The following is a 25,885-nucleotide window of genomic DNA, read 5'->3' as shown; positions in this document are numbered from 1 at the left end:
TCCGACTACAAGGAGCTCTTCCATTTTGTATAGAAGTAGCTAGAAGAGGTGCTTTCGTTCTCTTCCTGGAATGCTATTCAAGCTAAGCGATCAAGGAGAGAAGCAAGAGAAAGTTTCCATATACCCAAGTTGTAGATCTAAACAGAAAAACGCTGGGTTCTTCCAGATCTAGAACCCAGCAGCATTGTCTTGGGTATTCTCTAAAATGTTAGCCATCAAGTCATGAGCCGCTGTGTTCCTGGAATCCAATCTCAGTAGCGACTCAAAAGCAATTCTTCCCACCTCTACGTTCTTCCACTTCCGGCAGGCGGTCAGTACAGTCGTCCATGTAACCACGTTGGCTTTGTGAGGCATCGACTTCACCATCGCCACTGCCTCCTCGAGCTGGTTGGCTCTTCCCAGCATATCTATCACACAGTGGTAATGCTCAAGCTCTGGAGCTAGCCCATACTTGGAGCCCATGGAAAAGAAAAACTCCTTACCTCTGTCAACCAGGCCGGCATGACTGCACGCGCTTAAGACTGCCAGGAGCGTCACTTTGTTTGGATGCAAGCCATCGTCTCTCATGTCGCGGAGCAGGCAGAAAACTCTGTCGATCTCGCCTCTTTGACTGTATCCTGCGATCAGCGAAGTCCAAGTTATCACATCTCTGGAAGAAATCGAGTTGAATACCTCCTGAGCTTCCACCATGCTGCCACACTTGCCGTAGAAGTCCAACAGACAGTTCGCCACCATTGTGTCGTCCATCAGGCCAGAAATCCGAAGCTCCCTGTGTAGACTTCGTCCCACTTCCAGTGCTCCGGTGCTCGAGCAGGCCTTCAGAGCCACACTGAATGCCCCGCTGTCCGGCACAAAGCCTTCCAAGTCCATGCACGCGAACAAGTGTAGTGCCGTCTCTGCTCCTCCGTTGTGGACGCAAGCCTGTAGCATTGCCTTCCAAGTTACCGACTTGTGTTTCTCCATCCGGTTGAAGACACGGCTAGCATCCTCCAGGCTTCCACACTTTGCGTAAAAGTCGACTAGCGTGCTCGCCACAAAGATGTCCGGCTCGTAGCCTCTTCGAGCGGCCTCGGAGTGGACGGCCATTCCTCTCTCGAGTTTAAGCAGCTTCCCGTCAGCGTCCTCCAGCTCTTCCAGCGAAGCCAGACTCGTGCATGCCTTCAGAGCTGCAACGAAGCTCTGAGAGTTTACCAAGTTCTTGTCAAGAGCTATTTGAAAGAGAAGTAACGCATGCTCACCTTCTCCGTTCTGAGCGTACCCAAGGATCAACGTTGTCCAGGAAACAACGTCATGAAACTTCATCATGTCAAACACCTCCTGGGCACGCAAGATACTTCCACACTTCGCGTACATGTTGATCAAGCTGCTGCTCAAGAAAACATCAGAACTAAAACCCGCTTGAACAGCTTGAAAATGAATGCTCGTACCTTTTCTCAGCAGCAATGACTTCGAGCTCTTCTTCGTCTTGCCTTCGTCCTCATCTTCCATAGCTGCCAAGCTCGCGCAGGCCTGCAACGCAACAACAAAGGTCTTAGCATCCGGAGAGCAACCTTCCTGCTGCATCAGCGCAAAGAGTTCCAAAGCTACCATTGGTTTCCCGACCTGGACGTATCCTAGGATGAGCGTCGTCCAAGACACCACATTCTTACGTGGAATCTCGTCAAAGACTCGACGAGCATCCACCACACTCCCGCACTTGAGATACATCTCCACCAAGCTACTCGTAACGAATGGGTCGCACCCGCGTCTGGCTGCCTGAGAGTGGATCACTCTTCCTTTCTCCAACGATTTTACCTTCACAACCACCTTGCAACCATCTCTCTTCCGGCCTTCTTCTTTCGCTGCTAAGCCACTGCACGCCTTGATCGCAGCGACGAAAGTTTGATCTCCTGGATCACAGCCTTCCAGCTGCATCCGAGCAAAGAGCGCCAATCCAGTCGCGAACTCCCCGTTTTGCACGTAGCCGAAAACCATGGCAGTCCACGAGACCACATTGTTGCGTGGAATCCCGCGGAAAACCCGAAGAGCATCCACCAAGCTCCCGCACTTGACGTACATATCCACCAAGCTACTCGCCACGAAGATATCTTCTTCTAATCCATTCTTCGCAGCAAGGCAATGGATTTCCGCCCCCTTCTCTAAGCAGCTCCTTCTCAAGCTCTCGCACTCCTGTCCCTTGGCAGCCAGATTCCGGCAGGCCGTAAGCGCCGCTAGGAGAGTCGATCGATCCAGCGAAGTGGCACAGTGCTGGAGCTGCTGGAACAGTCCCAGCGCGAGCTCGGGTTCCCCGTTCTGCGCGTATCCCAGCATGAGAGCGGTCCAGGAGACGAGATTCCGGCTGGGCATGGCGTCGAAGACCTTGCGCGCGTCGGCCATGCTGCCACATTTGGAGTACATGCTTACCAGCGTCGTGGCGACAAAGATGTCCGCCGCGAGGCCGGATTGGATCGCATCGCCATGGACGACCCTTCCCCGCTGGAGATCCCGCGCGCTGCCGCATTCCTTGAGCGCCAGGAGAAGCGAGGAGACACTGGGCTGTTGTAGCATTTGCATAAAGCCCTAAAGCGAGGGACGATGTAATCAAATTCTAGGGTTTTGCTTTTTCGATCGATTCATCGATCTCTCGATCCAGCGCTCCATCGATTTCCTGATCCAGCGCGGCGATGTGGGCGACAAAGGCAATCCCAGGTCTGCAGCACCATGGATGAGAACACATCTAGCTTGGGGAGCTCTTGATCGCCTGAAACTATAGATGGATTCTCTAGAAAAAGGCAGGGATGACATGCAAGCGAGGCTAGATCTGGATGACATAATCGGGCTGCATGGAAGATATAGTGGATTACCTCTTCTCGCGGACGATCAAGGAGGAGAAAGAAGCACTCGTGGGGGTTTCCACAAGGCCGGGGTGTAGGATTTGTGGATACGGCTCAATAGCTACTTCATTGCGTTTTGGTGGTGGATGTGGCGGCTCTTGACGGTTGGTGAGGATATGTGATGTGGCTAATGACATGGACCTTGTGCTTCCCGACACTCCTCCTCAAGATTTCCGTCACGTAGGTCGAGTGTCTTTAGGAAGACTTGATGCTATACATGAGGTAGAGCCTTGGTCAGAATGTCCACCAGCATTGTGTTGGTAGGAAAAATTCCAAGAATTTTGCCTTTGTTGATGAGTTCCTGGAACCTTAGTTTGATGTGCTTTGTTTTTGAATGGAACCAAGAGTTCCTTGTGAGAGCAATGGTAAACTGATTGTCACACCAAAGCTTGATGGGAGGGACTCAGATTCGCAAGTCTTCAAGCAGCTTGCTCAGCCACACTGCTTCTTTTGCTGCTGCTGCTACGTATTCTGATTCTGTTGAGGACATGGCTGTGATAGCCTGCTTCTTCAAGCATCAGCTCACCACGTTCCCATTCAGGAGGAAGCCGTAGCCTGTCATTGATCTCCTGTCATCTACGTCTCCCGCCCAGTCGGCATTAGAGAAGCCAACCAAGCTCGTGGTGGAGCTCTCTCCTCTGGAAAATTGAAGAGAGTAGTGCTTAGTTCCAGCAATGTACCTCAGGATTCTCTTAACAGCAGCAAAGTGTTCTTGTGATGGATTTTCCAAGTACTTTGCCACGCAGCCTACCAGGCTAAATCCGGCCTTGTTGAAATCACGAGATATATCAAGCTGCTGACCATCGAACGGTAGAGAGTTCTGGCGCTTTTCTTATGTCTCGGATATAGAAGCTTTAGAAAGCTTAAGGCCTGAGGGCATTGGAGTGGCCACAGGATTAGCATCGAGCATAGAGTCTGAAGTACATCCAGGATGTATTTTTCTTGAGAGAGCTCGAGAGTCCCATGTCTCCTGTTGCGTCGTACTTAGATTCCAAGGCAGTAATGCAGCTCACCAAGGTCTGCCATCTCGAATTTTGCAGAGAGATGTGTCTTAATCTTGTGAATAAGCCAGACTTGGTTAGAAGTGAGGATGGTATCGTCCACATAAAGCGTTAGGAAGAGAAATCCTTCGCCTTCAAAGTAGATGTAGAGATTACCATTGGCTGAGCTGCATATGAAGCCAAGAGAAATTAGAAAACCATCAATCTTGTTATACCAAGACCTGGGGCTTTGTTTCAGCCCATAGAGAGCTTTATGCAGCCAGCACACGAGGTGTTCTTGGCCTGGAAGGACAAAACCTTGAGACTGTGCCACATCTCCTCCTCAAGATCACCATTGAGGAATGCTGTGTGCACATTGAGTTGATGGAGCTCAAGATCAAGCTCGGCTGCTAAAACCAGAAGCAAGCGGATGGTGGTTAGTTTAACTACTGGACTGTAAGTCTCAGAATAGTCAACTCCCTGAATTTGCGAGAAGCCACGAGCGACAAATCTGGCTTTGAATCGCTCCACACTCCCATCTTCCTTTTAAAAAGCCATTTCATGGTATCAGAGAGGTAAGATCCTCATGGTGCACCACTGGCGCCCAAAACAGAACCGTAATGACGAGGATGAGCGAGAACGTGCAAGGGCTCTTGCTGTCCTTGCTAGAGTGGAGAAAAAGATCCGCGACCGGAAACGCCACGAGCAGCTTTGCCCACAGTGTAGTGCTTGTGGACGCAAAATTTCTGTTTCTAGCGCTAACTTTAGGGCATCTTCCTCGGCTGCCGTAACCCCAGCCAACTGGGATGTTGCAAATTCACAGGAGAAAACTTCGCAACCTGGAGAACAAAGGTCCAGCTCATCTTGATGGCAAAGGATTGCTGGACAATCGTGGACGGCACCGAAGCTGAACCAGCTGAGCCCGCTCTCCAGCCAGCGTGGAAAGCTGCGAAAGCAGCAAATGCCAAGATCGTCCTTACCCAGAAGTTCCTTTCTCTCCGGATGCAGCCAACAGACACGATGGCATCGTACATTGGCAAGCTTAAGGGGATGATGCAAGAGCTTAAGGAGGCTGTCTCAGACGATTATGCCAAAGCTTTCCTTCTCTATTCGGTTTCTTCTGAACTCCAACCATCTTCCTCCATGCTCTCCTTCGTTCCAGGAAAGACCCTAGACGAGCTCTATTCCAATCTCTTGGAAGAAGAGCGCAAGCTTCTGGAGCGAAAAGCAGGCACGACCTCCTCAGATTCTGCTCGTGATCAGGCTTTGTTCATCGGCAAGAAGTCAGGAAATGGAAATGCCAAGAAGCGTGGGAATTCTCGCGGATTTGCCAGTGCTCCTGCGACACCAACACCTGGCTCCACCACAAATGGAAACAGGAAAAAGAAGGGGCCGTGTACCTACTGCGGGAGATGGGGCACATAGAGCGAGAATGTCGAGCTAAGAAAGCAAACACCCAACGGATGCTGACTCAAACAGACTCGTTGCTGACGATGGCCGTGGCCTTGTCACCGATGTCTGGTTTAGATGTCCTCTGGTTGGACAGTGGTGCTTCTTACCACATGACTCCTCTTCGTACAGCATTCCACACTTTCCACGAATTGCTTTCCCCAAAACAGGTCTTTGTTGGAGACAAGCGACCTCTCGACGTTGAAGGCCGTGGCATTGTGCAAGTAAAGTTGCCCGATGGATCTCTCAAGGAAATCCATAACATGAACTATGTGCCAGGTGCAGGCCAGACTGTCCTTTCGGTTGGCGTCGCCTCCGATCAAGGGTTCTCGCTTACATTCTTTGCAGAAGGATGTACTATTTTTGGAGCAGATGGCACCACCGTGGCAACTGGAGTGAGGTACAATACACTCTATCGCCTCAACGCAGAGCTTGTTTATCTAGAGACATACATGCTAGTGCTAGGACAGTCTGGCCTGCACTGGGCACATAGTGCATGTTATGGATTTCCTTGAGAGATCCATCGGGCAACTTGACTTGCACCATGCCACGGCCTTCAACGTCGAGAAGTCACTTGTCTCCAACAAAGACCTGTTTTGGGGAAAGCAATTCGTGGAAAGTGTGGAATGCTGTACGAAGAGGAGTCATGTGGTAAGAAGCACCACTGTCCAACCAGAGGACATCTAAACCAGACACCGGTGACAAGGCCACGGCCATCGTCAGCAACGAGTCTGTTTGAGTCAGCATCCGTTGGGTGTTTGCTTTCTTAGCTCGACATTCTCGCTCTATGTGCCCCATCTTCCCGTAGTAGGTACATGGCCCCTTCTTTTTCCTGTTTCCATTTGTGGTGGAGCCAGGTGTTGGTGTTGCAGGAGCACTGGCAAATCCGCGAGAATTCCCACGCTTCTTGCCATTTCCATTTCCTGACTTCTTGCCGATGAACAAAGCCTGATCACGAGCAGAATCTGAGGAGGTCGTGCCTGTTTTTTGCTCCAGAGATTAGAATAGAGCTTGTCTAGGGTCTTTCCTGGAACGTTCTCCAACTGTTCTCACTCATCCTCGTCATTACGGTTCTTTTTTGGGCGCCAGTGGTGAGCCATGAGGATCTGACCTCTTAGATACCATGTAGTGTTAGACGTAGAGATGATGTGGCAGTACTTATGCCCACGTGGCAGTAGCTTTATGTATATGTACACAATCATATACAGTTATATATATACAGTTCCTCCTCCTCGTGTGTGCGTCTCTCCGCTGCTAATGGTATCGGAGCCTTGGGCTCCTTGATCCTGAGAATGGTACTTGCTGGCCAGGAGGCCAATGATGAGGAGGAGGATGAGCCTCTCGATTGCAATCCCTCTTGCAATGTTTGGGACGCTTGAGGCGTTGCACCAAGGCACCAGGCTGTGTAGAGGTGTTGAGCAACAAGCAGCAGCAAGCAGAGAACAAAGCTAGTGGGAGATTGAGAGATTTCAACAACCCACATCAAGAATTGGGTCAAGATTCAAGAACATTGCATAGCAATTCTTTGCAGGAATTTCCAGCAATTGGGAAGGATGCTTATGGAGATTCAAGTGCCTAGTTGCAGAGAAGTGGGAGCCTGGCAGTTCATGGCCAAGACCACATGCTAGAGGCAAGATTGAGACCGTAGCATAAAGCAAGAGTGTGTGCAAGCAAGACCAAGACCAAGAACAAAGTTTTGGGTAGTTGATTGATGAGTTTTTTGTATGTTTTTCTTATCAGCTCTCCATGCTCATCATCTTAGACTAGCTAGGCACGATTCAGGCTTAAATTTAGACTTGAATCAGCCACCTGATCATGAGTGGGAGTGTTAGAGGTAGAGATGATGTGGTAGTAGTTATGCCCACATGGTAGTAGCTTTATGTATATGTACACAATCATATACAGTTATATATATATAGTTCTTCCTCCTCGTGTGTGCCTCTCTGCTTCTGCTACTAACATGTAGGATTTGTGGATATGGCTCGGTAGCTACATCATTGCGTTTTTGTCGCGAATGTGACTTCAAGTATCAAAAGTTACCTATCGGCTAGTCCTTTTGGATATTCTTTCCTTACTGCCACGACGGCAGGAAGTCGGTATTGTTGAACCCATTATCAGTTCCCACTTGAGCTAGTTGAGAAACTAGTTATTGACCATGTACTTAAATCAGATAAACATAAAGTAAGAACTCTTATGTGTTTCTTGTTGAGCATACTCGGCCCGGTTTGAAAAACTTCTATCATTGGCTTGCACTTGCTGGTATCAAGAACCCCCATGATATTGAGATTGGTCCCTCAATATCACTAGATGATAGCTTACCATGTCTGCCAAACACCCTCGCTATCATGCCCTTTGTGTTAGTCTCCTTTTGGTCCCAAATATAATTTATGAAAAGTGTTTAGATTTGCTCATTTGGCATATCTATGGAATGTAGAGATTGACCTGAACACAATGGTGTTCGTCTTGTGTCCAAATTCGCGTTCTAGCGCCATTCCATATTTAGTAAGTTTCGAGCTTGTCCCAGAGACTAACTCCTGATACTAAAGGAGGTTTGAGGTGAAAGCCCAAAGCGTGTGTTCCTCAGGGGGGGGGGGACTGTGAGGGGTTCCAAATGTATAGTAGGGATAGTGGGTAGGTCGGGCATGACTAACTAACCTGAGGCATAGTTTAGCTCCCGCTTGCGTGCCTATCCTTGTTCTGCGTCTGGCTTGGGTCTAAACCCAAGTTCCATTCCATGCTAGCTGGTGGAGTACCCATATCCTCGCGTTATGCCACCAGTATGCTGGAATAGTGCCAAACTCCATTTGGCTCCATTTGGCTCCATTTTGTGTGTTGGACCTAGCATTGGGATGCTGGTTACTCTAGGACTGTTCCAAGTCACTCCGTGCCCCTGTCCCTTCACTCTTTGGGCTATATGCTCGGGAGTTGCTCTATGGTTTGGTTCTATCACTCTCTGGCACTATGTTTGGGAGTTTGGCACCATTCTTTCGTTCAGTGGCCTAAAGCCCTGAAACTCGGGTTCCACACCATTGTCCTTTGGACACGTGGCATGTGACATGTGGCATCTGTCATGTGGCACAATGAGGGTTTAAGTTCCGCTTCGTGGTGCTATCCTATGGTAAATCACCATAGGATAAAGGGTCAAAACCACATGTGCTACATTTGGTATCAAAGGAAGAGTCTCAGCGAGTACTATCCAATGAGATTGGACAATTAGTCTCATTGCATACGCAAAGATGAAAATGATGATTCGAGTGGGTACACATTTGGGTACTAAGACTTCGCATTTGTTCCTTGGTAATAGACTTAGTTACCTTTTTGTACCGTAATAATGTGAGCTTGCTCTTGGGCTCATAAGAGGGATTGAGTTGTTCCATATTAGCATGAGTTTACGCTTGGGCTCGTGTGTGAGGCACATTAGCAACTCAAGGTTACACTTTGAGTTTTCCAACCAAACTCAAAATTAATCCAACACCAAGCTACTCAAGGAGCAATAGCAAGGTTCCCCGGAAAAGAATTGAGCATTGTAACTCAAGTCTTCCAATAGCAAGCTTAGACAAAATGGTATAGCGCTTCACCGCTATCCATCCCACAACTTACCATTTGTAAGACCATCATTTCCAATATGCATCAATGTAGCGACTCTTGATTGCATAATGTGAACACAAGCAATGAGTCACACTTCGTTGCAAATCATATCTCAAGAAGAGAAAATAATTTACGTGTTTGATCCTTTGTCCTTGGAGAGTGGCATGAGCTTATCCATATTGTGAACAAAAGTTAGTGGTGTTGGGTGTTGTAAGTCTCTATCGGTAGAGTGTCGCATTTATATTGCATTTTGTCTAATTGAGTTAGCACTTGATAGTCACATAAACCTTTGTAGTAGTGACATGGGCATTACTCGTGGTGTTGCTCAATTGATGATCAAGTCATTGTGATTTCTATTTCATATCCATGTGATAGTGAGTAATGTGTTTACAAAGTTGTTTGGTTAAATGATGATCAACCCCAAAGTGGTTGATAGTGAAGCTAGTCTACTTGCATGAAGTAGCATTGTGTAAGCCACAAATTTTTCCTTTCCAATTTGCCAGCTTACCTCGTCTATCCGACCAGCTCTGCCTTGGCTTGTGCTAAGTTCCCTCGCCAAGGTTCTCACCTATGGTACCAGCTCCTACTTGGTCCTACTTGGTTTCAGCTACTCACTGCACGAGTAACGGAGTGTTAGCCATCCATCTACGGATTCCCAAATCTCTCCCAATCCCCCTCCCCGGGTTAGACTGGACTTAAGGTTCGGTTACACTCCCCGCAGGCACAAGCAGCCAAGCACACCAAGCCTCCAGATTCCTAACACCCCTTGGTACCACAAGATTTGATCATGGGACCCTCTAAATCCCAAGCCTTAGGTGCAGCACTTGCTTCGGGACGTCAGGGCGAAACACCGTGGCCTAACGGCCCGGTATGGGTACCTCTACCCCCCCACTTCCATCCCGAAGGGAAGGCCCAAGCCCCTAGGAAGGGCGAGGACCAATGAGCCACAAGGTACTCAAGTGGGGCACCACTCCACCTGAGCTGGGAGCACTGCAGTCGGTTTCCCTTTCGGGAGTGGGAGCTGCTCTTGAGCATTTCCCTGGGTGGCCCCTCCGGCACCACTCAAGCCCATGCTCACTCCCACCCAAGGCCCCTCGGCCCCAATCTCAACCTCAAGTCAGTTTGGAAGCACCACTGGACAGTTCCTTCAAGACTGGTTCCTGGACCTCACTATCCCTACTATACTTTTGGAACCCCCTGCAGCCCCCCCGCCCTGGGAGACGCACGCTTTGGGCTTTCACCCCTTGACCCGTATTAGTATTTGGACTTAGTCTCTAGCTCGATCTCGGACCCGATTTCGGATCCGACTTCGGATTCGGTCTCGGACTCGATCTTGGACCCGATCTCGGACCCGATCTCGGACCCGACCTCGGACTCGACCTTGGACTCGGTCTCGGACCCGATTTCGGATCTCGGACTCCGTCTCGAACTCGTTCTCGAACTCGGACTCGAACTCGGTCCCCGAGTCGGTCTCGAACTCGATTCCGGACTCTATCTCGAACTCGGTCCTAGAGTCGGTCTTGGACTCGATCCTCGACTTGGTCCCATCCGATGAACTCTTTGTCATTTCGGTCAAGCTTTTTGGGGATCCTTTAGCCTACGACATCTTGGGGAGTCGGTTCCTGTCGCGAATGTGACTTCAAGAATATCCGAAGGACCTGTCGATACCTGAAGTCACATTCGCGACACTTCCTTACACATTGTAGTAGCTTTGACTGAATTCTCAATGGTGGTCCATTATGATAAGCTTAAGTTGGTACTTTGTTCCCTTGAGTTTGCCCATTAAGGTGTTGGAAAAAGGTTGTAGCATTCATTTGCTATAGCTTGTCAGTTTATTTGTTAGCACTTGGAGTAGATTGTTGGTGTAAGCGACTAAATTTTCCATTCTACTTTAGTCACTTAACCACACCTTTGACCACTTGGAAGAGTCTCATTCATAACCTCCTTAAGTCCAATTCAGGACTTGGGACTTGCTAGTCCCGAGAATGGCATCCATGCCACTCATCCCTTGCACTTGGTCCAAGCGCTCTACGTGTCCAGTCCCAAGACCGACACCCAAAGGTACCACTAACATATCAGCCCGTTACGCTAAGGCCATGCCCATTCACCTTTGCCGCACTGATGGTCCAATACCACTTGCATCACAATCCCATCTCTCCAAGACTGGGCCGTCTGTCCACAAGTGGTCATCCCAGATCCACTCTTTAGCATCTTTAGGCTGCCCATAGACATGAGGAATAGGTTTCCCCAACATCCCTTTGTCAGTTCCTGCCAAGTCCCTTTTCCGTCCATGGCCATGTTCACCAACATTGCCACTAGATCAAGGCCCGCAGGCCCGGCCACTAAGTCCCATTGTCCTCTGGGACTTCCTCACCATGTGACCGTATCTGTAATCACTACACTAGAGGACTGCTCCTCCTCCTTACACCCATTTGGGACTTCGGGACAACATTTCGGAACACCGTGGCCCTACGTGAGCCCTGTGGGTACTCTTCCCACCTTCTACCTTTAGGTGCTCTAGCCATAGGCTTAGAGTGAGGTTCCATTGAGCCACACTAGGTATCCAAGTAGGTAGTGCCACCCACACTTGGACTGGGAGCATTGGCCAGTCGATCTCCCGGGGGAAACTAGAGTCGGCTCTTGAACATTTCACCAAGCTACCCCGCTTGTCGGTCCGTATTCACTCTAGTCTTGGACTTCCCAGTGGTTAGTTCATCACCCAACACTGGGTTTGGCCTTTTTGGGCCAAATTGGCCTTTCCTTGCCAAACTGGCTCCACTGCAGTCCTCCCCCTTACTATACTTTTGGAGCTCACCAAACCCCCCAGGGTTTCGGAGACAAACGCTTTGGGCTTTCACCCTTTCAAACTCAAACTTGGACTCGGACTCGGACTCGGACTCGAACTTGGGCTCGGGCTCGGTCTCGGCCTTGGTCTCGGTCTCGGTCCCGGTCCTGGTCTTGGTCTTGGTCTCGGTCTCGGTCCCGGTCCTGGTCCCGGTCTCGGTCTCGGTCTCGGTCATGGTCTCGGTTTCAACCTCGGACTCCATCTCGGACTCCGTCTCAAGTCCATCTTGGACTCCATCTCGGTCCATCTTGGACTCCATCTCGGGTCCATCTCAGACTCCGTCTCAGTCCATCTCGGGCTCCATCTCGGACTCCATCTCAGACTCCATCTCGGGTCCAACTCGGACTCCATCTCGGGTCCATCTCGGACTCCATCTCAGGTCCATCTCGGACTCCATCTCGGATCCATCTCGGACTCCATCTCAGACTCCACCTCGGGTCCATCTCGAACACTTCCACGTGTCATGTGTTAGTCCCTTTTTTGGGTCCCGTTTTAGAGCCTCGCTTATTGCTCGCTTCGTGCTCATTCCTCGAGCACTTTGTTGGGAGTTCCACTCCCACTCTTGACCTATCAAGTCAGAGCTTTTAGTCCAAACGTGTTATGCTCGTTTGGCTTTTGCTTCGGCCACTACCACATGGCACCCTTCCGGCTCCACTTTGGGGCCTAGGGATTTTGTGTCTCACAACTCCACCACCCATAGACGAAGTTCGATGTCCTCATCGAATGGTAAACACTTTCACAAAGTAACACCCGCAGGTATTACCATTTCTGCCCTTAGCACCCAGCTAATATTTGTCTATGGTTTGACCCCGAAGGATCACCATACCTTGTCCATCCTCTAAGGGGTATAGTCTCTCCAATATAGAGACTCATTCAGCCACCTGGGGTGGTTTGCTCCCTTTTATTGGTTTAGTTCTCGCTAAACCCGTTAGAGACACCTTCTCTAACTCAATTCCACTACTCATTCTCGAGTAGTCCCAACTTCTATTGACATAACCAATTCACCTTGGAACTTTTAATTTTGACTTCTTGAAGTCAATTTCTTTGGTGTCTTTGACACCTTTCACTGCACATATTGTGCAACTTCACTTCCCATCCTAGGAAGCTCTTTAGTTGAGGGTACCATCATCTTCTCTCCGATATCATGCCACCTTTGGCACTAAGTTCCAGTTATCATAATTGGTGCTAGGGCTACCCACAGCCCTATTGTTTAGCTACCTTACCGCTCCCCCCTTTGGAGCGTCCACTTTCACCAAATCGGAGTGGTTGGGAATCCCCCCTTGGGGAAACATTGCCTTTCCCACAATCCGTTAGTACCTAACACATTAGTGTTTTCGGCCTAACGTTGCCATTTGGATTCCTTCCCATGATTCCCATGGCTCTTTTCTTAGCCACTAGTCTTTTGCTCCTATCCTTGATTGTTGCACCCAACAATATAGGATCGCTACCTCCATTTTCGAGGTTTCCTTTCAGTTCCATAGCAAACACTTTGCTTTGCCAAGTCCAGAGGGTGTTCACCCTTAGTACGTCTCTTTAACATTTTCTACTGTGGGCTCTATCCACAGCCCAGCTTTTGAGACCCTCCCTTGGATCTCTTATAGCAACTACTTTCTTCGGACTTACTATGCCGCAACATTTGATATAGCTCATTTCCCTTAGGTGTTTTTCCCACTTGGTCACTTTGACCAAGCCACACCATTATCAATAGTTCAAATCAACACTTTGAACTAGGAATCATATTCCTTAACCTAAACAAAGACTTTGTCCTTTTTTAGCCACAAGATCACCTAGTGATCTCATCTTGACCCCTTAATAGGTCTACTAATAGGAACTAGGTCTTCCAAACCCTTCTAAGTTGTTGACTATGACCTCGGGGGCATCCCCCACACTTGGCAGTGCACCCAAACTAGCCCTTCTAGCCAAGGATCCATAGCAATTGAGACTGAGTGTCCCCATCTCATTCACCACGTCCTTGGTGCCCTTTGCACCAAAGTGTTCAAGTTAGATATGCCGAGCTTTCACTCTAAGTAATCTAACTGTGCATCACGACTATGAGGCATCCCTTGCTTGGCAGTGTGCCCAAACCAGTCTCCTCACTGAGAGTCCATGACCACCAAAATATGAGTGTCCTCATATTCCAAACCATCACCACGCCCTAGTGATTTGGGACTCGAACCCAAGCACTAAAGGGTTGGGACTCGAACCCAACCTTCGTATATGCATCTACGGACGGCATCACCTTAGATGTCTGGCGTGACTCCCCACGCTGGTGCACCAACTTATACTTAAAGCGCACTATAGATCACAGCTTAGGAACCTAGTTCCTCCGCACTGCCAAGTCCTTTCACTTGACAAGTCTGTGATCATGCATGGACTCCTCTATGCTCGGCCCCATGGGCCACCCCTTTTGAAGTTAGCACCTTCAACTAGGGGATTTGTCCCCCTGACTTGCCAATCTCACTTAGCAAGTTATCCAGCCACCGTAACATGGTTCATGCATAAACGTGAAAGTCCTTAACCATCGACTTTCATTCAAAGCCCTCTCTTTGAACACTTGGGAACCACTTCCCCAATCTTGATAGCCTCGCCTCATGGCCAGCTTCAAGACCATGCTTCTACTGCACCACTCTAATTTCGTGCGCTCTAGAAACCATTTACATTCGGCTTTCTAGGTACTAAGCTACCTAGAATCGTCTTTGGGAACTTTGAAGGAACTCTGTCCTTTAGCTTGCTAAGGCCTCCCTTTTCGCAAGCTTTCTAGTTGCCATATAGTCTAACATGGATAATTCCATATTTTAGACTCTCCATGACATCAAGGTTGCTAGCAACAACACCCTCGAGCCCCCATTTGATTCTTCACTCCCAATTGGCATAACCACCCTTGGTTATGCCCTTCGATTCCTATGGTTTGGTTCTATCCCCTTACTACTTGCTTTTGGCTTCACACCTTTCCTTCAGTCATTCTCCTCTAGACTAGGAGGATAGCTTTGCACTTTCTATCATGCTTTAGCAAGTATTCTTAGGGATGAACCGACCCGATAGCCTAGGGAGTGGTTCTTCAATCCAGTTATGCTCACTTTATAATCCCACACACCGGGATTAACGTTGTTGGTTATGGGCCCTTACATGCACATCACTAGCCTTGCCAAAATTCCATTTTTGGCTTTGTCCAATTTGGGTAGACAGTCTTCTCCTATCTCCGCAACCTTGGACATTTGGATAGCACATTCTATCCATCCTTCGCTAGGGACTTAGTCCCTTGGGCCTTATTTATTCAAATACCACCTCCTAGTGTTCTAGAGTGTTTTGATGTCCCAAAATGATGGCCTCTTTGACAATGAACATTCCCTTTTTACGATATTGACTTACTATATCGCAACATAAGCAATTTATCCCCTATAAGGGTATATCTAACTTCCTTCTACCATTAAAAAGTCTTGGGTAACTACCTTCTACCAGTTTAACCAATTATTTTCCACCTTTTGCTTAGTTGCCTCATAGTTGTCAAATCCTATAATCCATTGTTGATGCTTCCACACCTCCATCATTGTTTTGGTCACCACACTTTACCACATGCCTTCCAGCTCAGGCTATGCCATTCCCATTTCTGATGGGATTCCCTTGGCAAGGGGTTCTTATGAACCCACCAACATAACCTCAAGGTATCACATCTTGGCACATTTGGTGTCTCTACACCATTGGCCCCATGAGTCTATCCTTATGACACTACTTATTAATGTCTAGGTCTTTGCCAAGACCAATATAGTTGTTCCTTATGCTAACTATCCATTAACACCGCACCATAGTGTTTGCACCCAACTCTGGGCCAAAGTTGCTTCCTTTTGGGAACATTTTTCCCACAACTTTAGTATGGGACATTCTGCCATTAATGAGATATCTACTGTTCTCATACTTGGATCTTATGATCCTCCCCATACCTCATGGGGCACCATACACCTCAGTCCAAATGCTTCAACCAATCCTTTAGGACCATTCCCTGACTCCACTTGAGTCATCTAGCATTTTGGACTTTACTAATCCAAAACCTTACGAGATCTTAGTCTTCGAGGTGCCAACTCGCTGGAATACAACTTCTTGTATTCCTGTCCTACTCACAAGGACAATCTTTGCAAGTGTTACTCTGACACTTGATGATTTTCTTGGGGCTAACCTTTGCCCCTTAGGACTACTTGTCCATGTGATGAGAATAGCAACTCATCTTTAAGTACACCCCCAACTCCTTGGGTTGTTCCAGCATTTATTAGAGGTAGCCCCGGCTACCATTTCAAGGACTGGTGCCCTCTTCTGTATTTGACCTCCCAGACGACAAGGAGGAGCATAAACATAAGACTCGGAGGAAGTGACATGACGAACTACTTCAATTTGGACGAGACAGAGACGGAGACAAAGCTTCCCTTGTAGAAACCAACGACTAGGACCATGGAGTGTGCGGACTCCATAGTTCGTTACAACTTAAGACCACATGTTTGAGATCGTTGGTTATGTCACCCGAGAGCAGCTGTGAGACGGTGGCGGAGGATCCACCTCGGGCCTCTTGAGTGTCTTGTGTGTTGATCCCCTCCGCGGCGCGCATCTCCTCAAGAGTGATACCCGCGCAGCCCTCCATGTTGGGGAGGACTCCTTTGAGGCCACGGTCACAAATTCCGGTCTCAAATTTATGAGTACCAGCCTCAACTATATAAGCGTAATCTTGTGACTCCTTTATTATTTTGGAGTCTACATCTTTCCCATGATCCCAACTGTAGTTGTTTACCACAACCACATCAACCAGTTTCCTAAGTCAAATGCTCATCTGAATCACATCCTCAACTCTCTGAGGAAACCCTTATACTGTTCCTAAGATCCCAAAGTTGTTCCCTTATTGGCCCTTTTCTATCCACCACATTGTGCCCAAGTTCACGCATGAACTTGAGTGGAGAGCCATGTCCTCTCGACACACTACTCTTCAAGGATAGGCCCACTCCTAGGACTTTCCGATGCCAACGTTAATGGTGATATACTTGAGCACCAATAAAAGTCGGACTAAGGAACAGCTCCGATACCAAGTTGTAAGCGACTAAATTTTCCATTCTACTTTAGTCACTTAACCACACCTCTGATCACTTGGAGGAGTCTCATTCACAATCTCCTTAAGTCCAATTCAGGACTTAGGACTTGCTAGTCCCGAGAATGGCATCCATGCCACTCATCCCTTGCACTTGGTCCAAGTGCTCCACGTGTCCAGTCCCAAGACCGACACCCAAAAGTACCACTGACATATCAGCTCGTTACGCTAAGGCTATACCCATTCACCTTTGCCGCACTGGTGGTCCAATACCACTTGCATCACAATCCCGTCTCTCCAAGACTGGGCCGTCCGTCCATGAGTGGTCATCCCAGATCCACTCTTTAGCATCTTTAGGATGCCCACAAACATGGGGAATAGCCTTCCCCAACATCCCTTTGTCAGTTCCTGCCAAGTCCCTTTTCTGTCCATGGCCATGTTCACCAACATTGCCACTAGATCAAGGCCCGCAGGCCTGGCCACTAAGTCCCATTATCCTCTGGGACTTCCTCACCATGTGACCGTATCTGTAATCACTACACTAGAGGACTGCTCCTCCTCCTTACACCCATTTGGGACTTCGGGACAACATTTCGGAACACCGTGGCCCTACGCGAGCCCCGTGGGTACTCTTCCCACCTTCCACCTTTAGATGCTCTAGCCATAGGCTTAGAGTGAGGTTCCGTTGAGCCACACCAGATATCCAAGTAGGTAGTGCCACCCACACTTGGACTGAGAGCATCGGCTAGTCGATCTCCCTGGGGAAACTAGAGCCGGCTCTTGAACACTTCACTAAGCTACCCTGCTTGTCGATTCATATTCACTCTAGTCTTGGACTTCCCAGTGGTTAGTTCATCACCCAATACTGGGTCTGGCCTTCTTGGGCCAAACTGGCCTTTCCTGGCCAAACTGGCTCCACTGCAGTCCTCCCCTTTACTATACTTTTGGAGCTCACCAAACCCCCCAGGGTTTGGGAGACAAACGCTTTGGGCTTTCACCCTCTCAGACTCAAACTCGGACTCGGACTCAGACTCGGACTCGGACTCGGACTCGGACTCAGACTCAGACTCGGATTCGGGCTCGGTCTTGGTCTCGGTCCCGGTCTCGGTCTCGGTCTCGGTCCCGGTCCCGGTCTCGGTCTCGGTCTTGGTCTCGGCCCCGGTCTCAGTCTCGACCTCGGACTCCATCTCGGGTCCTTCTCGGACTCCATCTCGGACTCCGTCTTGGTCCATCTCGGACTCCGTCTCGGTCCATCTCGGGTCCATCTCGGACTCCATCTCGGACTCCATCTCGGGTCCATCTCGGGTCCATCTCGGGTCCATCTCGGGTCCATCTCGGGTCCATCTTGGACTCCATCTCGGGTCCATCTCGGACTCCATCTCGGACTCCATTTCGGGTCCATCTCGAACTCCATCTCGGGTCCAACTCGGACTCCATCTCGGGTCCATCTCGGACTCCATCTCAGGTCCATCTCGGACTCCATCTCGGATCCATCTCGGACTCCACCTCGGGTCCATCTCGGATTCTATCTCGGGTCCATTTCGAACACTTCCACATGTCATGTGTTAGTCCCTTTTTTGGGTCCCGTTTTAGAGCCTCGCTTATTGCTCGCTTCGTGCTCATTCCTCGAGCACTTTGTTGGGAGTTCCACTCCCACTCTCGACCTATCAAGTTGGAGCTTTTAGTCCAAACGTGTTACGCTTGTTTGGCTTTCACTTCGGCCACTACCACGTGGCACCCTTCCGGCTCCACTTTGGGGCCTAGGGATTTTGTGTCTCACAGTTGGATGGAGAAGGTGTGTAATTGAGGCATTGACATCACTAGCACTTGTGTTAGTGGAAGTGGCATTGTTGATTCGAGTGATGAGGAATTCTCCTTAAACCTTGATTTTCCATATCATTTTTCTTGTTAATGTTTTGGCTTCATATTGGATCTTGAAGGTGGTTGAAGAAAAGTGTTAGTGCAATGTGGATATCCAAAGATGTGGTCTTCGTGATCAAGCCTTGGATGTTCATTTTGCACTTTGCGGATGTCAGTGTTGGATATCGGTTAGATGGGCAAAGATGTTCAATGCTTAAGCATACTATTGGGTCATGAGAATTGATGTTAAGGTGAACTTTTGTGAAGTTGTTGGTAAGAGGAAGTTGGTTGAGTTTTGAAAGTTTGCATTCCTGGACTGAGAGTCATTCTTTCTCTAGGATGGAAAATTTTCTACAAATTTTCTTAGACTTTTCCAATGGCTTATCTGTTGATCACTTTGCCCGAAAACCATTCCATTTCAAAAGCCAATACAAACTAGTGAAGGGGGTTAGAGTTGACTTTTATCTATACTATAGTTTTGTCTATGAGGAGGTTGTGTACCGATATGAGTCCATCTTATGGTCTTCACTTTAGTTTTGACTAAATGTTGATCGCATAGCTAGCCTCTTCAAGGCATGCTTAGAGCTAATGGCTAAATGCATTAGTGAGCTTATTGCAGTTGAGTTGGATTCGAGTGGTCATTTAGTTTGTGCTTGTCCATGAACTTTTATCTCATACCTAAGGTATTACATTACTATTGGACAAATATATAACTTGATAGCATGAGTTTAGTGTTTGGGTCTTGTGAAGGCAAGTTGAGGAGTGATTGTTGGTTGCTTTACGACTAGTGATTGCTTGTAGACTATGTTAAAGACTATTTGACACTTACTTCACTCGATGATGATTTAACAATGATAAACTTGCTTTACCGGATGGTGTTGCGGAGGATCGTGTTGTTAGACTTACATAAATTTTCCGTATTAGTATATTAACTTTACCTTTGTCAATATCATTTGGTTACATTTAGTCCGTAGTGTTGGATTGCATTGAGTCGTGGATGTGGTGAATCACTCCTTGATGATGTGTTATCTGAAACTGAGTATTGCTGAAGGATTAGTGTCGGATACTGACTAAAGTATCTTTGACTTTGGTTAGCTTGGTTATTAGAAAGTTTTGGGTGGTGATTCACTCTTGCTATCTTCTAACTTTGTTATAGTGTTGATGGCATTGAAGTGATGCCTTGTCATTGACATTGTTGATGTTGAGATTCGAGTGAAATGAGATGTCTTTCTGAAAGATTGATATCGAGTTTCATTAGTCTCGATGAAGATAGTGTTAATGATTTGGCTATGGTTTTGTGTTATTGGCATTCATGCATTTACTAGTTAGCAATTGTGTTGATGTTCAAACAAATTGAGTGGCAAGTTTGAGTTAGTTGTGTTCTAGATGAGATTATTTAGTAGAGGGTTGAGCTTTGGCTTTTCTTTAAAAAATGATTCAGTTGTGAACTATACTAACTCTATGAGAGAAAGAGTTAATGATTAATATTGGAATATTTGAATCCTTATTGGATTTGAATTAGAATATATTGATCATTGATGATTCTCCTTATACTTGTGTAAGTGATTAATTTTTCCATTCTATTTTAGTCACTTAACCACACCTCCGACCACTTGGAGAAATCTCACTCACAACCTCCATAAGTCCTATTTTGGACTTGGGCTTGCTAGCCCCGAGAATGGCATCCCCGCCACTCAACCTTTGCACTTAGTCCAAGTGCTCTATGTATCCAATCCCATGACTAACACCCCAAGGTACTATCAATGTATTAGCCTATTTTGCTAAAGCCATACCTCTTCACCTTGGTCACACTGGTGGTCTAACACCACCTGCATCACAGTCCCATCTCCCAAAGATTGGGCCATCCATCCATGAATGATCATCCCCAATCCACTCCTTAGCATCCTTAGGATGCCCACAGATATGGGGATTAGCCTTCCCTAATATCCCTTTTCCAATCCCCACCAAGTCCCTTTTTGTCCATGGCCGTGTTCACCAACACTACCACTGGATCAAGGCTCACAAGCCCGACCACTAAGTCCCTCGGTCCTCTGGGATTAACTCCTCACATGATTGTATCCTTGGTCTCTATACTAGAGGATGGTTCCTCCTCCTTTTCACAGTTTGGGACTTTGGGCAACATTTCGGAACACCGCGGCCTTACGCGAGCCTCGTGGGTACTCTCCCCGCCTTCCACCTTTGGGTGCTCTAGCCATAGGCTTAGAGCGAGGTTTCATTGAGCCACGCCAAGTATCCAAGTAGGTAGTGCCACCCACACTTGGACTAGGAGCATCGGCCAGTCGATCTCCCGGGGGAACTAGAGCCAGCTCTTGAACACTTCACCAAGCTACCCCGCTTGTCGGTCCATGTTCACTCTAGTCTTGGAATTTCTAGTGGGCAGCTCATCACCCAACACTGGGTACAACCTTCCTGGGCCAAACTAGCCTTTCTTAGCCAAACTGGCTCCACTGCAGTCCTCCCCCTTACTATACTTTTGGAGCTCACCAAACCCCCCAGGGTCTGGGAGATGAACGCTTTGGGCTTTCACCCTCTCAGACTCGAACTCGGACTCGGACTCGGACTCAGACTCGGACTCGGTCCTGATCTAGGTCTTGGTCTCGGTCTCAGTCACGGTCTCGGTCCCGGTCTCAGTCTCGACCTCGGACTCCATCTCGGATTCCATCTCGGGTCCATCTCAGACTCCATCTCGAACTCCGTCTCGGTCCATCTCGGACTCCATCTCGAACTCCATCTCGGGTCCATCTCGGACTCCATCTTGGACTCCATCTCAAATCCCTCTCGGACTCCATCTCGGACTCTGTCTTGGTCCATCTCGGACTCCATCTCGGACTCCATCTCGGTCCATCTCGGACTCCATCTTGGACTCCATCTCGGACTCCACCTCAGACTTCAACTTGGGTCCCTTTTTGGAGCCTTGCTTATTGCTCGCTTTGTGCTTGTTCCTCGAGCACTTTGTTGGGAGTTCCACTCCCGCTCTCAACCTTTCAAGTCGGAGCTTTCAATCCAATCGTGTTACACTCGTTTGGCTTTCACTTCGGCCACTACCACGTGGCACCCTTTCGGCTCCACTTTGGGGCCTAGGGATTTTGTGTTTCACAACTCCACCACCCATAGACAAAGTTGATGTCCTCATCAAATAGTAAACCATTTTTTATAAAATAACACCAACATGTATTACCCTTTCCATCATTGGCACCCAGCCAATATTCATTTATAGTTTGACACCAAAGGCTCCCCATACCTTGTCCATCCTCTAAGGAGCATAGTCTCTCCAACATAGAGACTCATTCGGCCACCTGGGGTGGTTTGCTCCCTTTTATTGGTTTAGTTCTCGCTAAACCCGTTAGAGATACCTTCTCTAACTCAATTCCACTACTCATCCTTGAGTAATCTCAGATTCCATCGACATAAACATTGCACTTTGGAACTTTTAATTTTGACTCTCAAAGTCAATTTCCTAGGTGTCTCCGACACCTTTCATTGCACATGGTGCAACTCCACTTCCCAATCCTAGGAAGTTCTTTACTTGGGGACACCATCATCCTCTCTTCGATATCGTGCCACCTCTGGCACTAAGTTCCAGTTATCACAATTTGTGCGGCAGGAAGTGGGCCATCTTTGTGAAGCGATCCACCACGACTAAAATGCTGTTGAAGCCTCAAGAACTTAGAAGATCACTCAAGAAATCCATGGAGATGGATTCCCAAGGATCTAAAGGGACCGGGAGGGAACGAAGCAAACCTGAAGGAAGGTGGCGAGGTACCTTATTTCGGGCGCAAGTGTCACAGGAGGTAACAAAAGTTTTGATGTAGTCATCTATGTGAGGCCACCAAAAGTCCCGTGCAACCAGCTCATAGGTCTTTGTGATGCCGAAGTGACCAGCAGTCGGGCTATCGTGGCACGCCATTAGGACCAACCTTCGAGCATCACCTTCAGGAACGTAAAGCTGCTCCCCACGGTACAACAAGCCATCTAAGAACTCGAACTTGTCAAATCGCCGGCAGTCGGAAGTCACTGGGTGTCCAGCCTGAAGATGGGGGAAAATGTCGCTGGCAAGGTCATCAGATTGAAGATCGTTTCTGATCGCATCTATCAAGGAGGAGTCTTGAGGGGCCAGGGAAATTGCCATAATTTGAAGCCGATCAGGACCAAGGATAACTTGATCCTGTTGATTGAAGGCAGGATTACCATGCCTGAGACTAAGATAGGAGTGCCTTGAAAGAGCATCAAGAAGGCCTTGAAGCTTTTCAGGTCTGTACTTGATAAAAAAGTCAAACAAACTCAGGAATTGTGCCCACCTTGCTTGATGACGGCTCAAAACTCCAAAAGTGGCAAAGTACTCGAGATTTTTGTGATCCGTCAAGACTCTTGTTTGATGGCCCGCCCCCTCCAAGAAATGACGCCACTCTCCAAAGGAATCTACGATGGCAAGGAGCTCCTTGTCGTGGATTTCGTAATTGATCTCCATAGGCTGGAATTTCCGAGAATGGAAAGTGACCGGATGAAGTTTGTGATCCGCTCCGAGTTGAGACAGCACAGCACCGATGGCAAAGTCGGAGACGTCAGCCTCAATGAAGAAAGGTTGTGAGGGATCAGCGTGGATCAAGACGGGAGCAGAACTGAAGGCCGCCTTGAGTGTGTCGAAGGCCTGCTGGCCTGCCGAACGTCCAATATTGATTGTGGAGCCTCCCATTCAAAAATAGTCTTGACTTTGGCAGGACACGATGTGTACTCGAACGAGCAACGTTTCCCTAAGTCCAGAAGATGGAGACACAAAATGCCCGCCAATGCCTTCAACCCTCAGATCCCGTATGGTAGAAGAAAGAGGAACATGATGTCGAGCAGCAAAGTCTGTGTCCATGAACTTGAAGCAGGAAGTTGCACCCGAGTCTAGTAGTGCTAGTGTCGCAAATGTGACTTCGGGTATCGAAAGATACTTGTTGACCAGTCCTTACAGACACTCTTTCCTTACTGCCATGACGGCAGGAGATTGGTACAGTTGGATCCCTTTAGCAGCCCCTCTTGTGCTAGTGAAGTTAACTGGGCATTTTGAGTGTACTTAGACCGGACGAGCAATAAGGACGGAATTCCTATGTATTATTAGCTAAGCATACTTAGCCCGGTAAGGAGTTCCTGTCTCGTTATGTCTTGCACTGGCTAGTGACAAGAACCCTCGCGTATTGAGACTAGTCCCTCAATATCGCCAAATGATAGCTTACCGTGTCTGCCAAACACCCTCGCTATCATGCCCTTAGTGTTGGTCTCATTTCGGTCCCCATATGCTATTTATGGAAAGTGTCTAGATTCGCTCATTTGGCATATCATGTGGGGGGGGGGGGGGGGGGGGCTGTGGGGGGTTCCAAATGTATAGTAGGGATAGACATTAGTTTGGCTCCCACTAGGCAGTGTCGCTCCTTGTTCTATGTCCGGCTTGGGTCTAAGCCCAACCTCCACACCATTTTGCATGCAAGTGCTGGATACAAGGAGCTGGTGCTCGTGGGATTGTACCGGACCCTCGCTCGTAGCGCAATGGGCTCGGAGTTTGGACCATCAAAGCATCATAACCCTTAGACTTCAGCAAACAAGTGACGAAATCAAGTGTCACATTTTGAAATGGCCATGCCAGTGCTGGAATGCATTGCAACTTTCCAGCCTGCTTCTCAGTTTTGCACTTACATTGCTAGCATATAAGGCAGAAACAAACATAATCCACTACATCACCTTCCATACCAGACCAGAAAAATCCCTTTTTCAATGAAGCCAGAGTCTTTTGCTTCCCACCATGCCCTGCTGCTGGAACATCATGATGTTCCCGTAGAAATAACTATTGCAGATCCTTAGCAGGAAGATACAATCTTTCTTGCTTATAGAATATAAGCCCATCCCGAATTGAGAAGTGAAGCTTTGCATTAATGCGACTAGCAACTTTCGTTGCTTCGCTACCAGGGCTCTGCTTCAACAACCCCATACAGCATAAGATTGCCTTCGCCAATGGATCACTTCTATATGAAGCCTGAACGTCCTCCGACCAGTCCAAACTGATTGCCGATATTGCTTGAACTGAGCTGGACGACTCAATGCATCCGGAACAATATTGTCTTTACCAAGTTTATATATGATTTCAATATCATATCTAGCAAGCTTCTCTTGCCAACGAGCTTGCTTTGGCGTAAATTTAGGCTGCGTAGCAAAGTAGCTTAGTGTGTTACTATCTGTATAAACCTTGGTATGTCCACCCAAGTAGTGTCTCCAGTGTTCCAAGGCCGACACTATAGCAAACATCTCTTTCTCATGCGTTGGCCATCTTCATTGGGTCTCATCTAATTTCTTGGAATAGAACGCAACGGGACAACCATGTCACTTTAGCGTAACACCAACAGCTTTATCACAATCTTGCTGTAACACGGCACCAATAGCATAACCAGATGCATCACAATGCACTTCGAAGGGTTTATCAAGATCTGGGATCCTAAGAACAGGAACCATAGTCAAGATCTTCTTCAACCGTACAAAAGCACGCTGATAAGCTGGTGTCCAATGAAATGGAATATTACTCTTCGTCAACTTAGTCAACAAAAGAACAATTCTTGCAAAATTGCGGACAAACTTGTGATAATATCCCGCCAAACCGAGAAAGGAACGAACATCTGATACAATGGTCGGGACTTCCCAGGACTTCACCGCTTCCACCTTCTTTGGATCGACCTCAATCACGCCACCACCAACTATATGTCTGAGAAAGTTTACGTGCAATTGACCAAAAGCGCATTTACTTTCCTTAGCATATAGTTTGTGTTCGCGCAACTTCTGAAACACCAGCTCCAAGTGTTTCAAATGATCCTCCAACGTTTCACTAAAGACTAGAACATCATCGATATATAGGACAACAAATGCGTCCAAAAAATCTCTGAATATTCTATCCATCATAGTGCTGAACGTTGCTGGAGCAGTGCATAACCCAAACAGCATGACAAGGAACTCATAAGATCCATACCAAGTTTTAAAGGTTGTCTTCTCCACATCATGATCCACCATCCGTATCTAATGATACCCGGACCACAAATCAAGTCGCGTAAAATACTTAGCCTTTAAGAATTGGTTAAACAAGTCATCAATGCGAGGCAAAGGATAACTATTTTTAACCGTGATCATGCTGAGTGCTCGATAGTCAATACACATCCTCATGGTTCCATCCTTCTTCATA

At 47.9% G+C, this 25,885-nt stretch overlaps 1 protein-coding gene across 1 annotated transcript; it reads right to left on the bottom strand.

Annotated features, from left to right (window-relative positions):
• Positions 1 to 95: 95 nt before the first annotated feature.
• LOC112348622 (pentatricopeptide repeat-containing protein At3g16610-like) lies at positions 96 to 2,553 on the bottom strand. Its single transcript, XM_024681495.1, has 2 exons — positions 1,588 to 2,553; positions 96 to 1,509 (listed from the first exon to the last, which is right to left on the bottom strand). Exons 1-2 carry the CDS (start codon positions 2,551 to 2,553, stop codon positions 169 to 171), a joined length of 2,307 nt encoding a protein of 768 aa, XP_024537263.1. The 3' UTR covers positions 96 to 168.
• Positions 2,554 to 25,885: the final 23,332 nt, after the last annotated feature.

Source organism: Selaginella moellendorffii, unplaced genomic scaffold (genome assembly GCF_000143415.4).
Source record: "Selaginella moellendorffii unplaced genomic scaffold, v1.0 SELMOscaffold_0, whole genome shotgun sequence".
In the NCBI taxonomy this organism is placed as follows: domain Eukaryota; kingdom Viridiplantae; phylum Streptophyta; class Lycopodiopsida; order Selaginellales; family Selaginellaceae; genus Selaginella; species Selaginella moellendorffii.
Note: the sequence above shows the minus strand (reverse complement) of the source record. Positions and strands in the feature narration are given on the sequence as shown.